The sequence below is a fragment of the Lissotriton helveticus genome, chromosome 2_1, assembly GCF_964261635.1.
Source record: "Lissotriton helveticus chromosome 2_1, aLisHel1.1, whole genome shotgun sequence".
NCBI lineage: Eukaryota > Metazoa > Chordata > Amphibia > Caudata > Salamandridae > Lissotriton > Lissotriton helveticus.
Genome location: NC_136059.1, coordinates 871,454,065 through 871,470,733, shown reverse-complemented (window position 1 = coordinate 871,470,733; position 16,669 = coordinate 871,454,065). Strand labels below are relative to the sequence as shown.

The window sequence follows — 16,669 nt, the reverse complement described above, 5'->3', positions numbered from 1 at the left end:
ACTCATGGAGTCTAAATAATTCATGGGTTGGTGTATCGGCATTACATCCATTTATTGACTACGAAGCGCGTATATCCCCGAAGTGAAGGACGTCCACTAGGATATCCATCATCCATGTCCTACTATCTCATCAACCCTAGAACATTTCTGCTGCAACTCAATACAAGAGGGAAAAGCCCCAAGCCCTGGCTGTCACCCAAGTCTGACACTGAACACTTTTAATTTATAGGTGCAATATATATTTTCTATACTTTTTAATTGCACTTCCTGGACGTATTGTACAAAGCAGACTGAAAGAGGTATAATATTTTTGATTCGTAATATATTACGCTTTGTCACAACGAACACTATACTCAACAAGCATTGGAAATGCAATAGGTCTCGCGTTAGGAAAGTTTGAGCTATTGGTCTTATAAATTACATTTTTTTTTATTTATGTATTTGTTAAAATAGCTAAATTAATAGCTCTGTCATTTACAATGCCAATAGTTATAACTTTCGCAAATGTGACACCTATAGCATTTGTAATGCAACATGTTTTTTATTTACGTGACTTAGATGTATTAATATTACAAATAACAATGGTTTTTATTTTTTTTGTTAAATTGTTAAATACTGTATTTAATTTGTAATGGCAATAGCTTAAACTTTTGTAAATAACTTTTGTGAAGATTATATTCAGTGTTTTTTATTGTGACGAAAATCCAAGAAAAGAAGTGAAATATTAACATCGGGAGAGGCTCCGGTGTACCCTGTCTATTTGTGTGTGTTGGGCAACCATTACGCAACTGTAGAGGTGTCTGATCTGGGCAGCAGCGTCAGTGAAGACTCGGAAGGTAACTGCACGTATAGCTACCACTCTAAATAATCATGCCGATTTTTCACTCTGCATACTGCACTGCACGTAAAACTACTTGAGCAGCGGCAGGGACGACTCGGAAGGTAACTGCACGCAAATCTTTCACCTTAATTACTCATGTCGGTTTCTCTCTTGCTGCCCGGAATTATGCACGGAAAATAAACGGTTTTCTACCCTATGCCTGGAATTTCAAGCTGATATCTGTGTGCTTTGTATTTTTCGCGGGCTTTGCGATGGTTACACTCTCCATTGGCTAATATGGCTGGGGCCATAAACTGGAGCCATAAATCGCCTCCCTGCCCACAAGATGACCATGAGGCTACATACCAACGAGGGCAGGGATCAGCAAGACCGAGATAAGCCTCTCTCTCTCCTCACCATCCAGCAGCATAGAAGCAGAACTCTACCCTCCCCTTTAAGCAACACGGAAGATGGACTAACTCGACCTACCCAGAGTAGAAAGGGAAACTAAACTCAACAATCACTACAATTTGGCTGCCATTTTAGACTGGTCTCTCTCTCTCTCTTTGTCGGCCATCATGAACTAGTCTTTTTCACGATTTGACCACCCTCTAAGAACTGGCCTCTTTAGTCTATTTTCAACTAGCGAATGTCTGCCTTTTATTGCAGTATTATACCTCTACTTGATTTTAATGCACCGATCATTAGCTCATCTATTTCTGGCTGCTCTTTAGTCACATTTTTGACTCATTTAGCTCCTTGTTTGCACCTGTACTTGGTTCCAGCTTATCAATAACATTATACCTCTACTTGTATACTGTACAATTGTTATAAGTTGCACCCATTTCACCTTCTATTGCTGTATTGCACCGATCACTACCTCATGTGTTATATATTTACATATTATCTGTTCCTCTGCATTTCACTTTCTTTGTTGTATTGCACCGATTACTACCTCATATTTTATCCTTTATATTTATATATATATACCTTTTTTTCTTTTTTTGGAAGCTGCACCCATTTCACTTTTATCCCTGGAATGCACCATTTGCTACCTCCTATATTTTGATGATGTTTGACCGCTCACTAGTGTCACCTCCATGTAACTTACTGTGCGCTTCTATTTGTGTATCGCACCGATTACCACCTCATATATCTATATAGTTATATATATATCCTGTATTTGACCCTGTTGCTTATCTGTATTAATTGTATTATTGATGTACATGACTGTACTGTTTACCCTTCTGAACTACCTGTTCGACTATACTCCCTCATTTACCCCTTCTTTGTAAAGCGCTCTGATATCTGCAAAGATCTTGTCCGCGCTATATAAAACTTTAAAAATAAAATAAATAAATAAAATAAATAAATAACATCTTTTTTGTGATTTGTAATAAGGCTTGAAAGCTTGAAAACAGCTTGAAACAGTGTCGCCTGTCGTGAACTGAGGGCTATAACTCACTGTGTAATGCACTATGTAAAGGCGACCACAAAATACAGAAACTGTGAATTGAACTTTACCGGTTTGAAATTTAAATGATTCCTTTCTGAGGCCGTACATAAATAATTCATATGTGGGAAAGAAGGGTGGTGGTTGGTGTGGTGTGCATGTATAATAGAGATTGTTTGGAATGAATACCGGGAACGCAGCAATTAATTTGAACCGGTGGTTTCCAGGGCTCAGTACGGGCACTTTATTCTCAGTGTCGGCGCTAATGACAGTTCACACATGGTGGCGCTGTCTGTTTAATTATAAGATGAGAGCAACAACAGTATTTAATAATTCAAAATACATTGAAAATGGCAATTGAGACTATTCCATGCCATTCGTATTGGGAGTCCTGGAATAGTTTGAATTGTTACACTTGTAACATTGCAATGTGTTGTAGTTGTACTGGTACTTTTATTGGCAGTGCAGGCTGCAGTGGCATCCAAAGAAGGGCCCTGACACTTACTTTTTTTTCAAATATAAATTACGCACTAATTTCAATAACAATATAGAATTATGCAGAAAAGGAGGCATCTGTGTAAATTTAAGATGATACGGGGAAGCAGCGAGGAGAGTGCTCTGATTGTGGAAAACAAGCAGCAAGGAGAGAGAGAGAGGGAAAGAGAGGGAGTGGGGGAGAGAGAAAGAGAGAAAGAGAGAGTGGGAAAGAAAGAGAGAGAGTGTGAGAGAGAGCCAGTGGGAGAGTGGGAAAGAGAAAAAGAGGGAGAGAGTGGGAGAGAGTGGGAGAGAGAGAGAGAGAGAGGGAGAGTGGGAGAGAAAGAAAGGGAGAGTTTGGGAGACAGGGAGAGAAAGAGAGGGAGAGAGAGAGAAAGAGAGAGAGTGGGAGAAAGAGAGAGTGGGAGAGAGAGAGTGAGAGAAAGAGAGACAGTGGGAGGGAGAAAGAGAGAGAGAGTGGGAGAAAGAGAAAGACAGAGAGTGGGATAAAGAGAGGGAGAGTGGGTCAGAGAGAAAGAAAGAGAGAGGTTGGAAGGGAGAGAAAATGAGAGAGTGGGAGAGAGAGAGAGAGAAAGAGAGAGGGTGGGAGGGAGAGATCGAGGAAGAGAGAGTGAGAGAGAGAGAAAGAGAGAGAGTGGGAGAGAGAGAGAGTGGGAGAGAGAGAGAGAGAGAGAAAGAGAGAGGGTGGGAGGGAGAGAGCGAGGACCCTTTGATCGCTGGTGCACGGGAGTATCAGATCTGAGACTTTACTCTGGAATATATTTGTTCATTTTGTCCCGGTTTTTAGATCCCGATCTTTACATTCAGATATAATTACAGCAATATTTCATGCACTTTGTCTCCGCACTTCAAGGATAGCAGTGGTGATTTGATGCATCTGATATTTGATGGCACTTTTTATTCAGATGGTTCCAGGAGACGACGTTGGTATTATGTGTGATTTCTTCTAATTTTGAACAGGGGTCGCATCGCACTAATCCCGGTCTCAGAGATGAGGAGAACCTCAGGTATCTGACCGGTGACAAGATCATTCATGAGTGAACTATCGGTTCTGAGACATAGAACAGAAGGAGAGCCAAGATAGCGCTGTTGGTCAGAGTGCACGGGTGCATTTGAACGGCGCTATGCGCAGGGCATGGCCGTGCCTGTGAAAGATGACAAACAAGCAGATCATAGATGGAATCGAAGCTGTACCGAGGTGGGGGCTAAAGGAAACCAAAAGAAGTGAACAGTTGCAAAGGGACAACAAATACAGTCAGATGAAGGGCAGGGCGACAAACAAGAAAGGAAACAAGACGGAGGGCATTGCTGTGGGGAGGGGGGAGGAGAAATGCACACGGCGGGCAGGGGAGGGGGCGGAGCGGGGAGAGCGGCATGAGGGTGTGAAGCAGCCGGGGCCTTTGGAGTGAAGCTAAGCTTCACTTCAAAGGTGTGGGAGGAGTGTGGCTTTGGGAACAGATGGCGATTTGATGATGTGCACGCGCATTTTAGGTCAATGCGCTTGCGCATTGACCTAAAAGCGCACGGGCACAGCACCAAATCGCCACAGTTAGTTAAACTTTGTTTAAAGCCCTATAGTCTCGCTTCTCTCAATGCGCATGCGCATTGATAGGTCACGAGACCTAAAAACGAACTGAATTAAAAACCTGAGCAGGGATTACAATTAATGATAATGTTACCAGTGGCATGTAACACTAGACTTGGCACTCCAAAGCTCATCTAAAAAGCCCTGTAGTAGAACATTTTATGCTCTAAATGGCGCATACATCTGCCCTGACCACTTTCTCAAAATTGCTCTGTTGAAAGATGCTGAGCCACCAGTTACAATTTAAAACTAGGAAAGCTGGCAGGGGCAATATGTTTAGCAGAGCTGTGGATCCAGGGCTGCAATGTGCTACCCATGATTGGACAGGGATTACATAGCCCCTACCTAGTCTATGAAGGTGACATTAAGGTTACTACGCAAAACCTACAAAGTCCCAAAATGTGACCGCTCAAATAGTGCCAATGTCATAATAATGGTCATCCTTCATTATAATGGCCATTGTTTAGTCTAGTTGTGTCATACAGGCTACCATTATTGACATATTACTTTTAGCCACCCCTGTCAGAATGATGACTTGTCCTTCTATAATTATGGGCATGACTGATATACGTTGGGCATCCTGGATGTTATGGCGTTCAGACTTGGCACAATGGTAAGTAGTTATAGTTAGGACCATGTTTCCACAGAAAAAGCGTTTTTTGACTTGCCTATATCTTTGGTTGTTGTTTAACAAATCCTCATGATATCTTCCAAAAGAAGTGTCTTAGTGAGTCTTGTTGTGCATGCCAAGTGTCAGGGCGAAAAGTCATGCATTTGCCGAGGAAAGGGGGGGGGGGTGAAAAAACCTGTATTTCTCATGTTAATTCCCATTGGAACATCAGTCCCGATTGCATCTCAAATTGTTGGACGGAATTACACCACATTTGACAGAAAGCTAGCTTTTGGTATGCAGATTGTGCTGTTTGTTATTTGGTGGAAAACTGTGCAGTAGTTTGAGAAATTCAAAGAAATCCAAATTTGTATATCTACGATTGTGGCTAATTAGCGATTAATGACAAGCTCATGCAGGGAAATTCAGGGCTCTGATTGGCTACCAACACGTGTTGGCACCCATCTTGGGACTCTGCTTCAGCCAAGACCCACAACAAATGTAAAAAAAAGAAAAGGGGGCAGGGTAGGAATTTCCTGAACACCCAAGCCTTGGTCTAGGGGTCCCAGAGAGACCCCAGCAGGGCAAAAAAGCATTTTTTTAAAACATTTTTGCCGCAAATCCATGGCAAAAAAAACAAGCATGGACTCTCATGCTTGTTTTATAAAGGGCCCCATCGGGTGGGCCTTGTACAAAACAAGGGACCGTCTCTAAAAAAGGACAAACTGGCACAGGCTCCCCCTGAGGCTCTTTGACCCCCAGAGACCACCACTTCCCCCTGCAGCCCCCCACATAGGTTGTGATCCCCAGGGCTCATTTGAGTCTATCATGGACTTTGCTAAAAAGAAGCTGTGTGGGGGCCGACGGACCACCCCAGGCCCCGGGGACCCACACCTCCTCAGGGTTTCTGTGTTTTTATAAGAAGGAGAGGGCCGCACGGGACCGCTCCCGGCTCCTTTTCGGCCCGGCGACCACAACCTCCCTTTTGTGGCCCATACACATAGAAGGACTGCAGTGTTCATTTCCTCCTTCTTTCCAGGACATGAAAGCTGTGCTCTGGTCATTGTTTCCACTAGGATTTGCCCGATAAGTCAAGCCCAGGTAGTACACCCTATGGTGACAACACAGGCTGGTTTTATTTTTCTCATCACTAGTTTGGTTTTCGCACACAGATTCTGATTCTGTATTCAAGCTGTTGATGGTAGGATGTTTTGATGTGGCCATATTTTGCTCGCACTGCTTCCATGTATGCTTAGCTCCATCACATCTCATCTCTTCTTCCCGTGTAAACTTGTTTCTGCCTCTCCATTGTTTTCTGGCATCCTCTGCCCATTGCACTTTCACTTACACTTGGGCACCTCTGCTCATCACTCATACTGGTACTTTTTGCATTGACATCCCGCGCATCATCATTCACCTGAGCAGAGCCACAGGCAATGTTAAAAGCAGCTGGAGCTCTGGGGACCTGGTGGTTCGCCAGTGGGCCCATAAAAAGGCACTTAAGGAATCATGTCAGGCAATAGGGAAATGTTCAGTCTAATCTGTTTAGTCAGTGAAGAGGTCATTTGAACACCGCATCTGCATAAGTAGTGTGGTTGCTGTAGCTTAAATCCAGCTCTGGACTGGCATGAAGCAGAGCTTTCGTACATAAGTTATCTGCTATATATCGTGCATGCAAAATAGTACCCAACTGAATGAGAAGCCCCTAAGCCCCTACCCCGTCCTTCTTCAGATTGCCTTCAGGTATACTGCCCGCGGGCCAGTCGAGAAGCTGGGTGAAATCTCCCCAGGGCATAGGTGCCGCGAAGTGTCCTTGGAGGCATCCAGCCTGGTCTGCTAGTGAAATGTCTGCATTTAATCTCAAAAGCTCATTCTTTCTATCAGAAGCCCGTTGGACCCTGCTCAAGCCTTCCTCATTGTGGTACAAACTCAACTTGAAATCCTTCTGGTTGGAGGATACGCTGGGTGTCCAGGGATAGATTGTTTTCTAAAAAGGGGGGCCAGGGAATCCCCATAGTCCTTGCCTGAGGCAGTGGTAACTACTCCGCCTTACGAAGAATATTGGCATCCATGACCATGTTCCTCCGCAGTCGTGGGCATCTTTTTCATGGTTTAGGACTAGCTTTGCTTTTTATTTGAGGAGTGAACCAGGGTATAATTGTAGGCCTCGCTGGAAAGCCGAATGTACCACTTCGTGGCTGTTAGTATGAGGATTTCATTTTGTTTCAAGAGCGCGCCATTGTTTACTCTCCTCCAAGGTGTGTTTCTCTTCCAGGGGACTAGGCTTGTTCTAGCTCTGTGCTTCCAAATGAGCTGCCCTTGAGGGAGGAAGAATGTGGTCATGGTAGACAAAACCCAATCACAAATTTGAAGGAGAGAAGTCGAAATACATTCATTTTAAAATGTGTTTTTCTGAAGAGAGGTTGTCTTTGTTTACTGATCTTCAAAAAGGAAGGTAAGCATTGAGTTTAGGTTCAGAGTCTTGGGGTAAGCATTCGGCTTGTGGTTAAGACACAAGACTTGAGGTTAGCTTTAGGTTTCAAGGCAATGGTTAGATGTATGATTAGCATTAGGCTTAACATCAGGGCCAGGGCTAAGCTATTCTTGACCTAATTTTAACATTACGATACCAAAGGGGATGATGGACGGAGAGTTTGAGCAAATCAAACACTCACCCCCAGTCAACTGATCTGGGTTTAAACCATCATCATTCTTTAGCTCACTCCACCACCCCAGTTCAGACATGGCCATAGGCAAATCAGTCTGACCCTGTGCCTCATGGGAACAGTCCAGCCCGAACTGCCAAGTCATGTCTTCCCTGGACCGGAAACAAGCTTCGGTTCATAACCCTCATCAGCCAGGCTATCTTGAATCCAGTGGCAAATTGAGCAAGGGACCCACGTCTGGGCATACCCTGCCAACTTAGGGCAAACAAAGCGATACCAAAGGGGATGATGGACCACTAGGCTCAAGTTCGGAATTTAGACTGTGTATTGGGCTTAGGTTTACTTTTGATTCTTTAAATGTGTTTTGAGTTTTTTTTTTGTTTTTTTGTATTTTTCGAGATTAAAATTTTGGGATGGTGGCCATAACCATCATAAAAACCAACATTAAAAGTTTTTTTGATACCCTTAGTCACTTTTAATTTTACAATTTTCACAACACGTCCTCCCCACACGACCAGCTCCGCAGTCTTTCTGGCGTTGCAGCACACCGAAGAGACACTCGGTCTCTTCGGTGGGGCCCGATGATGAAGCATGACACTGACCAGGTCGGTGTGTGAGGGCTTTCCTACTCAAATAGAGTGACTGTGATCAAAATTACCCACTTATCTCTTTGCTCTAATATCTGGTAGCTTTGTGCGTGACCGGACCTCTCTTCTTTTGTTGTTTGATACTTAACTGGGGTGTAAGAGAGTGTCTCTGATTCTCCCTACCTCTCTCGTTGTTGATATATATACATAACCATCATAAGCATGCTTTTAGGGCGTTTAAATCTCAGTATTTTACTTTCAGTAACATTAGGCATTCCCCTTTAGATATCATTCTTTACATCCGCAAGGTGGCCTACTTGTTTTGACATTTCCCATTGGAGACATTGCATCGTAGACTCCAGTGTTCAGGGTCTTGTTCAGGTTCTCATTGAGTCTACGACAGAACTAGTGATGCGTTTGTTTTTTCAGAGTGTCACTGGGATGCAAGCAATAGACGTATTAATAACCTGAAGTTTATTTCAGTACTGCTGGATAACATAAATGCAGCAAGGGCATTCACCTCGCAAACCTCTACCTACAGTGATGGGGCCCGTGAATCGTTTTCCATGGAGTCTGTTATGGTACTAAAGAGGCCGGAAATGGTGGATACCCTGTACTGGGTGATGTGAGAGCAAGGCCTAGTTAGGTTTTGCTATGGGGCAACAGGTAGTGGATACAAAGATAACTTACTGTGAGTACCGACAGATATACCCCACGTGTAGGCCGTATTTGAGGCCCGGAGATACCATGTGGGATATGTTGCGTATACAAAAGGAGCAGGTCACAATTATACTTAAGATGATCCGTGGAGATGGAGGGTAAATGACACCAGGAATTTTTGGTTTGCTGTGGAGTGGAGTGGAGTGGAGTGGAGTGGAGTGGAGTGGAGTACCAAGTACTTTAGAGAATACTCTGTCCCTTACGTGCTCATGGTATGGCCAGTCTTAGGTCCATGCTGCCTTTCAGGTTCTGCATTTATATCACACTGCATCCGGGCCAAAGACTTCAAAGGAAGCCCTTGCAGTACTAGCGGGCCAGGATAGAATGAAACTTGTGTTTTCAAGTTCCTGGGTGTAAAGAGCTTAAGTGTCTTAGTCTGTTCGTGAGTTGGTATTCTTTACAGGCCATTGGTTTCCAACTTTCGAAAATTGTTCATAATTTTTTCATCTCCAATGAATGTATTCTTGTGCCTCGCTCTGTGCCTTCACAGACCAGGGAACTTAGCTGACTTTTTTACATCTAGACTTCTGTTCGTGTGGGCAATGTTGGTCTGAAAGCGATGCCTCGGTGCATGGGTCCATCCTGTGTCTGCTCAGTTTGCGAAGCTGCAAGTGGTGGCTGTGCATTTTAGGCAGGGAGGGTGCTGGGCAGTGATCACAGGGACAGAGGTGTGCCCTAGCATGCAGTGTCCTGTTCTGCAGCTGCAACGAATGTGTGTCATGGAAGAACATTAATAATGCAAGGTTACAGTCATTTGTGCCAGAGCCTCAGGGCGCCCTTCTCTCCTGAGCTGTTGCAAATGTCACCGCTGCCTCCCGGCGTTTGGGAGGAGTTAGTCATTGATTTGTTCGGGCAAATCCCAGCAGGACAGTTATTCTTGATGTTATTGATATTTCACAGTTCATGACGTCATGGCTGACTGCAACACATCTATCAACAGATGTGTTTCATTCCTCTTTAAACTTGTTTCAACATCTGCCATACATGAGGATGTCAAATCTGGAATTTGGCTACAATTTCATGTTAGGACATTCAAGATTTTGCAAGATAAATGGGTTTCAGTCATAGTAAAACTGTTGCCTTGTGGCCTGAAGTCAGTGGCATTTCCGAAAGCTTCAAGGCAACATTGAAGAAGGCTATGCGTGTGTGCAGGCTGAGGAAAAAGCCCATATCTCTGGACCTCTGTGAAGCATTGCAAAACTACAGAGACAGTCCACACAGCTCTGGGACGTCACTAACTGAACTGCTGCTCAGAAGGAAAATAAAAACTCCACTCTCTCAAACTGTGGAGCCCTCGCCAGCTGCACACAAAGAGGTTAAAAGAAAGAGAAGCTGAAATTGTAAGTGGTCCATGGGAGGTGAGTGGAATCTTCATACCTCTGCCAAGAAGATCAGTACTTCACTAAAAGGAAAACCTCAGAGAAATCTGATTTGCTGTTCAATATGGGGCCATACATCGTGATAGACATAAGTGGTTGCATGCTTATCATATGAAGACATGGGCACACAGCAACTAGCCATTTTTTCATCACCTTACCGAGGACTCCTGGTTGGTGTCTTCTGAGGGTAAGGACAACACATTTGAAAAGCTTTCAGAAGAGGGCACTTGAGGCCGATGACTATCTTGGTCAAAACACCTCTGACCTTAGGTTGGAGGCTTTTCAACTGAGATCGTCAGTTTCACTTCCGACCACCTAATTACAATTTAGGTGGTCAGAAGTGAAACTGGACAGTCATTCCAGTTGGCTTTCGACAGGCTCAACGAGCCCGTCTGAGACCGGCCTGTAATCCATATGGACGGCGTTTTACGCCTTCTGGATTACGATGCTTGATTTCCGTCAAGCTGTCCTACAAGGAAAGCCTGTTGGAAAGCGAGTTTGGGGACCCCTAGCAGGGCCTCCTTCAAGCTTCAGCCTACGGTTGGTGGCCGAGGGGGCAGTGCCCCTGTTGATCCCTGCACCGTGAGGTGCCTAACACGTGGTGCAGGGATGAACACAACCTCCCATTTCCCTATGGGAGCTTGTACTACGGCCTGTTTACGGCCGTAGCACATGCTCCCATAGGGAGGACACCGTCATCGTAATAATCCCCTTAGCTGCATTTCTTCATCCACTGTCCTCTTATTCCACTGCTTTCCCTCAAAATTCTCCCGAACCTCCAACTTGCAGCCCAGACCTCCACTGAGACCTTAGATCGCCTGAAAGATTTAGAACTACAAAGAAATGTAAGGGTGGAAAGAAGGCAAATCTCGGCTGGATGTGCAGGTGAGCAGAAGTGCTCTAAATACGCTCCACTGTTCGTGTGAATTAACCGCTAGTAGAAGAGTGCAGTTGCTGTGGGAAGCACTTAGCTGGTGGGTGAGACATAGAGGTTTGATGAGAGAGAATTCTGTACATGGCTACAGAAAAAGATGTGTGGGGACGGGGGAAGATGTCTAAAGGGGTGCAGATCTCAAGAGGACACTGTGGTGGAGTTCAGCAGAACTGCAACATAGTCACTGCATTGACTACTTCACAAGAGGGGAAATATTCTGGTCTAGTCCGAAAAGAAGGGGGTTCTCGAGTGTTACTGAACTACAAACACCTTTGCACATTGAAAAAGGCACCCTCCAAAGGATTTGTGAAATAAAGAAACCGGGATTCATGATATGTAAAGATATTCCTACAATTACATAAGTGATGATTTCTCCTCATTATCACACTGTCTGTCTCATACAGAAAAGCCTGATTTCCTCTTGTAAACACTGAGGGATACAGCTGTTTTAATGACCTGTCTCCTTCGGAGTTTGTCAATTTTCGAGAAGCTAGTAAACAGTGCTCGAAGTCTATTTTTATTTCCACCTGTATATCAGTAGTTGCCATAATCTTATAATAAACATCAAATTATTCAATACATCTGGTGTTAAATAAATGTTTCGATTTTAGATGTGTGTGTGTGTGTTTGGCTGTATGTGAGTATGAGGATCGATAAATGAATGTGAGGGTGAGTGGGTGACATTAACGAGTGTGGATTTGAATGAGTGAATTTGGGAGTGTAAGATGAGTGAATTTGGGGTCGACTTACGACTGATAGGCGTGAGTACAGGTTGAGGACTGAATGAGGGCTGACGCATGGACACATCATTTTGTTGCAGGATGGCAAACTGAATGTGAGAGAATTACTGAATGGGTGGATAACTGGTTGTAGGAATGGAGGATGAATAAACCACTAGATGATAGGATGATTGGCTGAATGAATGGAGGAATGTGAATGAGTAGAAGTATGGACAGACGGACGGAGTGTTAGGTGAAAGATGAATTTATGAATGGATGTCAGTTGAGTGAGGATGGCTAAACGATTGATGGATGACCGGATCAGTGAGTCTGAGGATGTCTGGATGCATGCAAATGTGGATTTGTGAACCCGTGTCATGAAAGCCCTGGTACTCTTGCACTGCGTCCATGCTCTGAATCCATGAGCTTCTCTGACGTGTGTTGAACTGGTGCACGAGTGATGCGAAATAACGGGAGCATTTTCCCAGTTTAGAAAGCACTGAGATATTTGCCAACAAAATGCACTTCATTGTGCAGTATAGACTTCACTCTTGTGCGTAAGAGGTTGCATGTTGGTAGTCAGTAATGCCTCATGTCCACCTTCCAGCCGAGGCTAAATGTATGAATTTCGTTTCTGTAAATCTATCAATACAGGTGGTCTCTTTGTGACATGAAATACTTCTCTTTCTAGCATCTGCTGTTGAGGTGTGCTGGTTAACTTTATTTGTGGGGGAATGCCTTGGAAGTATTTGTTAGGAGTTGCATGCAGCCTTTATATCAGTGGGAAAACGCTATTTTCACTGCTTTCCCAATGCATCTTTTACTTCTATGTCGGCTGTGCAAATAATGTATTCTTATTTTGTACACTGCTGCATATATCTCGTTTCTACACAGGATTAAGTGAGAGTAAATAATTTGAAGGTTTACTAGAATAATAACTTATAAATATAGTGAACGACAGGTGGTATTAATACATAACAAAACTGTGCTCAGTTTAGCAATCTTGAAGGATGGAAGCTTGAGTCAGTCTTAGTGGTGATCTGCATGTTTCCTCAATGACCGTTCAACTCCAAGACGCATGGTGCCGGCTGTGTTCTGGAACAAATAGTGGTCTACCTCCTTTTATGCTAAGGCTGTGGAATTTTTGTTGTTGAGCAATGATGCTCTTCTTCATTAAAAAGAAAAGAAAATACATAATTTTGGAGAGTGGCTAGTCTAGATACAGGTATATTTAATTGCTTTACTGTGGCATCCCCCAGTGACAGGAAACCTAGATTGACCAGTAAAGCTATATGTGCATTTATTGGACCCCTTCATGAGTCCACTCTTAATTTCAGTTCACAGTCACATACCACACAGGCCTAATCGGCTTCATAAGTGGATTGGAGACACTCTGCATGTTCAGTGTTTTAACGCTCAGATATTTCATCTACTGACAGCAAGCAAAATGTGCCTGGGAGAAATGGGCAAAAAACTAGGAAAAGCATGCAGAAACCCAGACTTCCACGGGTTTAATCCCCATTCCTCAGGGCAGTCAGACGATTCCCAGTATTTCCGTAAGTACTCTTACCCGCAGTATTGGTACTTTCCTGCACAAATGCAGCATTTGTTTTATTTCCACATTACTTAGAGCGGAGATTCTTCTTGCTTCCTCCATTGGGTTAGACCATAGTAATGTGATATTAGAGACCTGTTCTGGTGCACATAGAAGCTTTGAAGATGTGAATATTACACCACATGATACATCAGCTTATTTAGATGAAGAACCTCATATAATTACCTCAGTATTCAGGTGCGCTCACTATTTATGGCACGCAGAGAATCAATTACAACAGTAGCAGGGCACTTGTCTGAATTACCAAGTAGAGCATCATGAATAAAGTGGGCACAGACCACAATTCTCTGTTAGGTTAAGAACTGGTTTGAATTCTTCTGATGATACGACCTTACGTGTGTTGGGAGACCTCGCTGTCCTCTCCTGAGGGAGAGAAGTGGGAAGTGCAAGGAGTGGGGACACTGTACTGAGGCGATGCTCCTAGCAGCATGGACCCACCACCCGCTCAATTCCTGGCTAATGCATGACCATTGTGGTTCTACCGACGGTTTTTCTGTACTATCTCCTGTAATTGCTTGGAGTATCGCAGTCATCCTGTAGCACAGCGGCTTCTTGGTTAGTCAAGCCGCTGCCACCTCTTTTCTGTCCACCATTGGGTGCCTGATGGATGACTGGATTTTCAAATCCAGAGAGTAAATAATCCTATACTGCTGATTTCTATATATTTTTTTTCACGGTCACTGTATGGAGGACACTTTAACGTGGTGACCACAGGTATGTGAAGAGAGGTTAGAGAGAACCTGTAGATATGATCAGTGCATTTTTGATGTTACACGTGATTGATCATGGGGCAGAGTTATATGGGTGGATACATTTCAGATACCCGAGTAGCTTTGTGGCAAAAAATGGGGCCACAGCCACCGTCTTCACTGCAGATAAACCAGTTGACTTAAGCTGTAGGAACACAACAGCAGTGTTGAAAAGGACATGATAAAACCTGACCCTGTAGAGACTTGAAGCCCTCCTCGAGCTGCCCAGGGCTGGGAACAGCATCCCTATAGGAACGTGCAGATGAATCAGTCAAGCTGGGAGTATCTGGAGTACATGTGGAAAAAAAAAGTTTCTCGTGCATCCCAGACCTGAAATGCACTTTCTTTCCCCCAATTCTGCGCATATAACGCGAGTAGGTAAAGATGTATATCTTAATTTAGAACTGCTGTTTGTTTGGCGCACGCGAGGCCCGGTCCAAAGTTATAATATGGTGCATGCCCTGATCAATTGGCTCAATTTTCTTTGCTTCTTCCTTCAGGTCACCTTTTATTTTTTTTAAAACTGATTGTTATAGAGCGCAGAAGGTGTTTCGAATCCTATTTAATGCCGTCAACTATTGTTTAAAATTGTGTGTAAACTTCTGTGAAAGATGTCTATTTGTACTGACTGAATTGAAATGTATATGCATGCATATAAATCCGTTTTACATGTGTGGAGTCTGCCCTGTACTGTACATCTGCATACTTAGCATGGCCCCTGCTTGCCGCCTGTGCTCACGAGCTGTGCTCTGCTCTCTCTAGATGGGGAGGACCTCCGACCGTGGCAGCCATTAGCGGGGGGCGCGCTGTCTGTCGCCATGACGACCAGCCGCTGCAGCCACCTGCCGGAGGTGCTGCCAGACTGCCCGGGCAAGAGCCTGGAGGAGGGCGGCGGCCCGGCCGCGGGGCAGCCGCAGTATGTCATGCAAGTGTCGGCCAAGGACGGCCAGCTGCTCTCGTCGGTGGTGCGGACGCTGGCCAACCAGAGGTATGTGTGTGCGCGTGCCCGCGCGGAGGAGCGACGCGCGCGCGCCCGCGGGAGGGAGGGCGGCCCCGCCACTGCCTGTGCGAGGACATAGTGTCTGGTGGCGAATGGTGCTTCACGGGTTACAGCACGGCGCCGTAGGCGGGACTCCAAGGGCCCCATTGCATGCAAGGAAACCCGGTCACCATGCCATGGGCCCCGGTGTCACTGCAGCTGTTGCATTGGGGATAGCTGCGCCCTTGGTACTATTGTCATGACTGTTTCTCAATACATTGGGGGAGGTCGGGCTTGTAAGTTCCCGGTGTTTCTCGAACCCCGCAGGCGGGTGAAATGGGTTGGAGGGGGCAAGTGCTTCCCAGCACTTCTGGGGCCTTCAGGTGAATCTACACCGACGTTACAGAGGTGCATGCTAGGGAGTGGTGATGCTTGCTCAGTGCTCCTGCTAGGGTGATGCTGAGCCGCTGACAGCAGCGGTGATGTAGTCAGTCACTCACTGCTAAACGCCCGCATCAAGCAAGCGCTGCTCGGGGAGGCTGCCCTCACAGGCGCTTTTGGAGCAGAGTTCTGATCTTAGTTCTTGTACAGGTGCTGTTTGGGCAGGATTTTAAGTGGGGTATTTTTTCAGGCGTCCGGTCCCTTACAGGTGCATGAGGCTATGAATCTGCTGATGTCTGAGCAGGGTTCTGAGCTGGGTTCTTGTACATACACTCATCATTGACCAGGGATAGCCGACTACTAAGCAGAGTTCCTTGACAGGCCCTCTCTGAGCAGGGTCATAGGTTCTCTAATTGGCGCTCGCTGAGCAGGGTTCCCTTACAGGTGCTCGCTGAAAAGAGTGATCTTATAGGTGTTTTCTTTCTAAGCCGGGTTCCGTTACAGGCCCTCTCTGAGCGGGGTTCTAAGAAGGGGTCCATTATAGGTGCCCCTTGAGCAAGGTTCTCATACATGCCCTGAAAAGGATTCTGTTACAGGCTCTCTCTGAGCAGAGTTCTCTTATTTAAAGGTTTTATATAGCGCCGGCTAGACCCGGCGGTATCAGAGCGCTTTACATGAGTATCAGACAATAATTGCAGGTTACATCTTTACAAAGGTTACACAGTTATTAGAGCCTGGCAACGTAGTGACAAGTAAGGTTGAGACAAACAAAAAGGAACATATAGGTAAGGGAAAAAGCAGGCAAGGGGAGATATTCCGGGGAGTTTGGGATAGGAGCAGGGGAAGTAGACAGAGAATGGAGGAGGGAAAGAGGAGGGGAGGGTTAGAGACACGGCATGGCAAGAAGAGGGGGAGGATGCTCTTTGAGCAGGGTATCTTACTGGCCCTGAAAAGGATTCTCTTACAGGCACTTCCTG

The 16,669-nt window shown here is 45.1% G+C and overlaps 1 protein-coding gene across 1 annotated transcript in view; it reads left to right on the top strand.

Annotated features, from left to right (window-relative positions):
- Window positions 1-16,669, top strand: part of MARCHF3 (membrane associated ring-CH-type finger 3) — a 325,525-nt gene that overhangs the window by 170,180 nt on the left and 138,676 nt on the right. Inside the window, exon 3 of the mRNA XM_078675599.1 lies at window positions 15,095-15,320. Coding sequence (XP_078531725.1) covers window positions 15,151-15,320 — 170 coding nt within the window. The 5' untranslated portion in view covers window positions 15,095-15,150. The remainder of the gene's footprint in view (window positions 1-15,094; window positions 15,321-16,669) is intronic.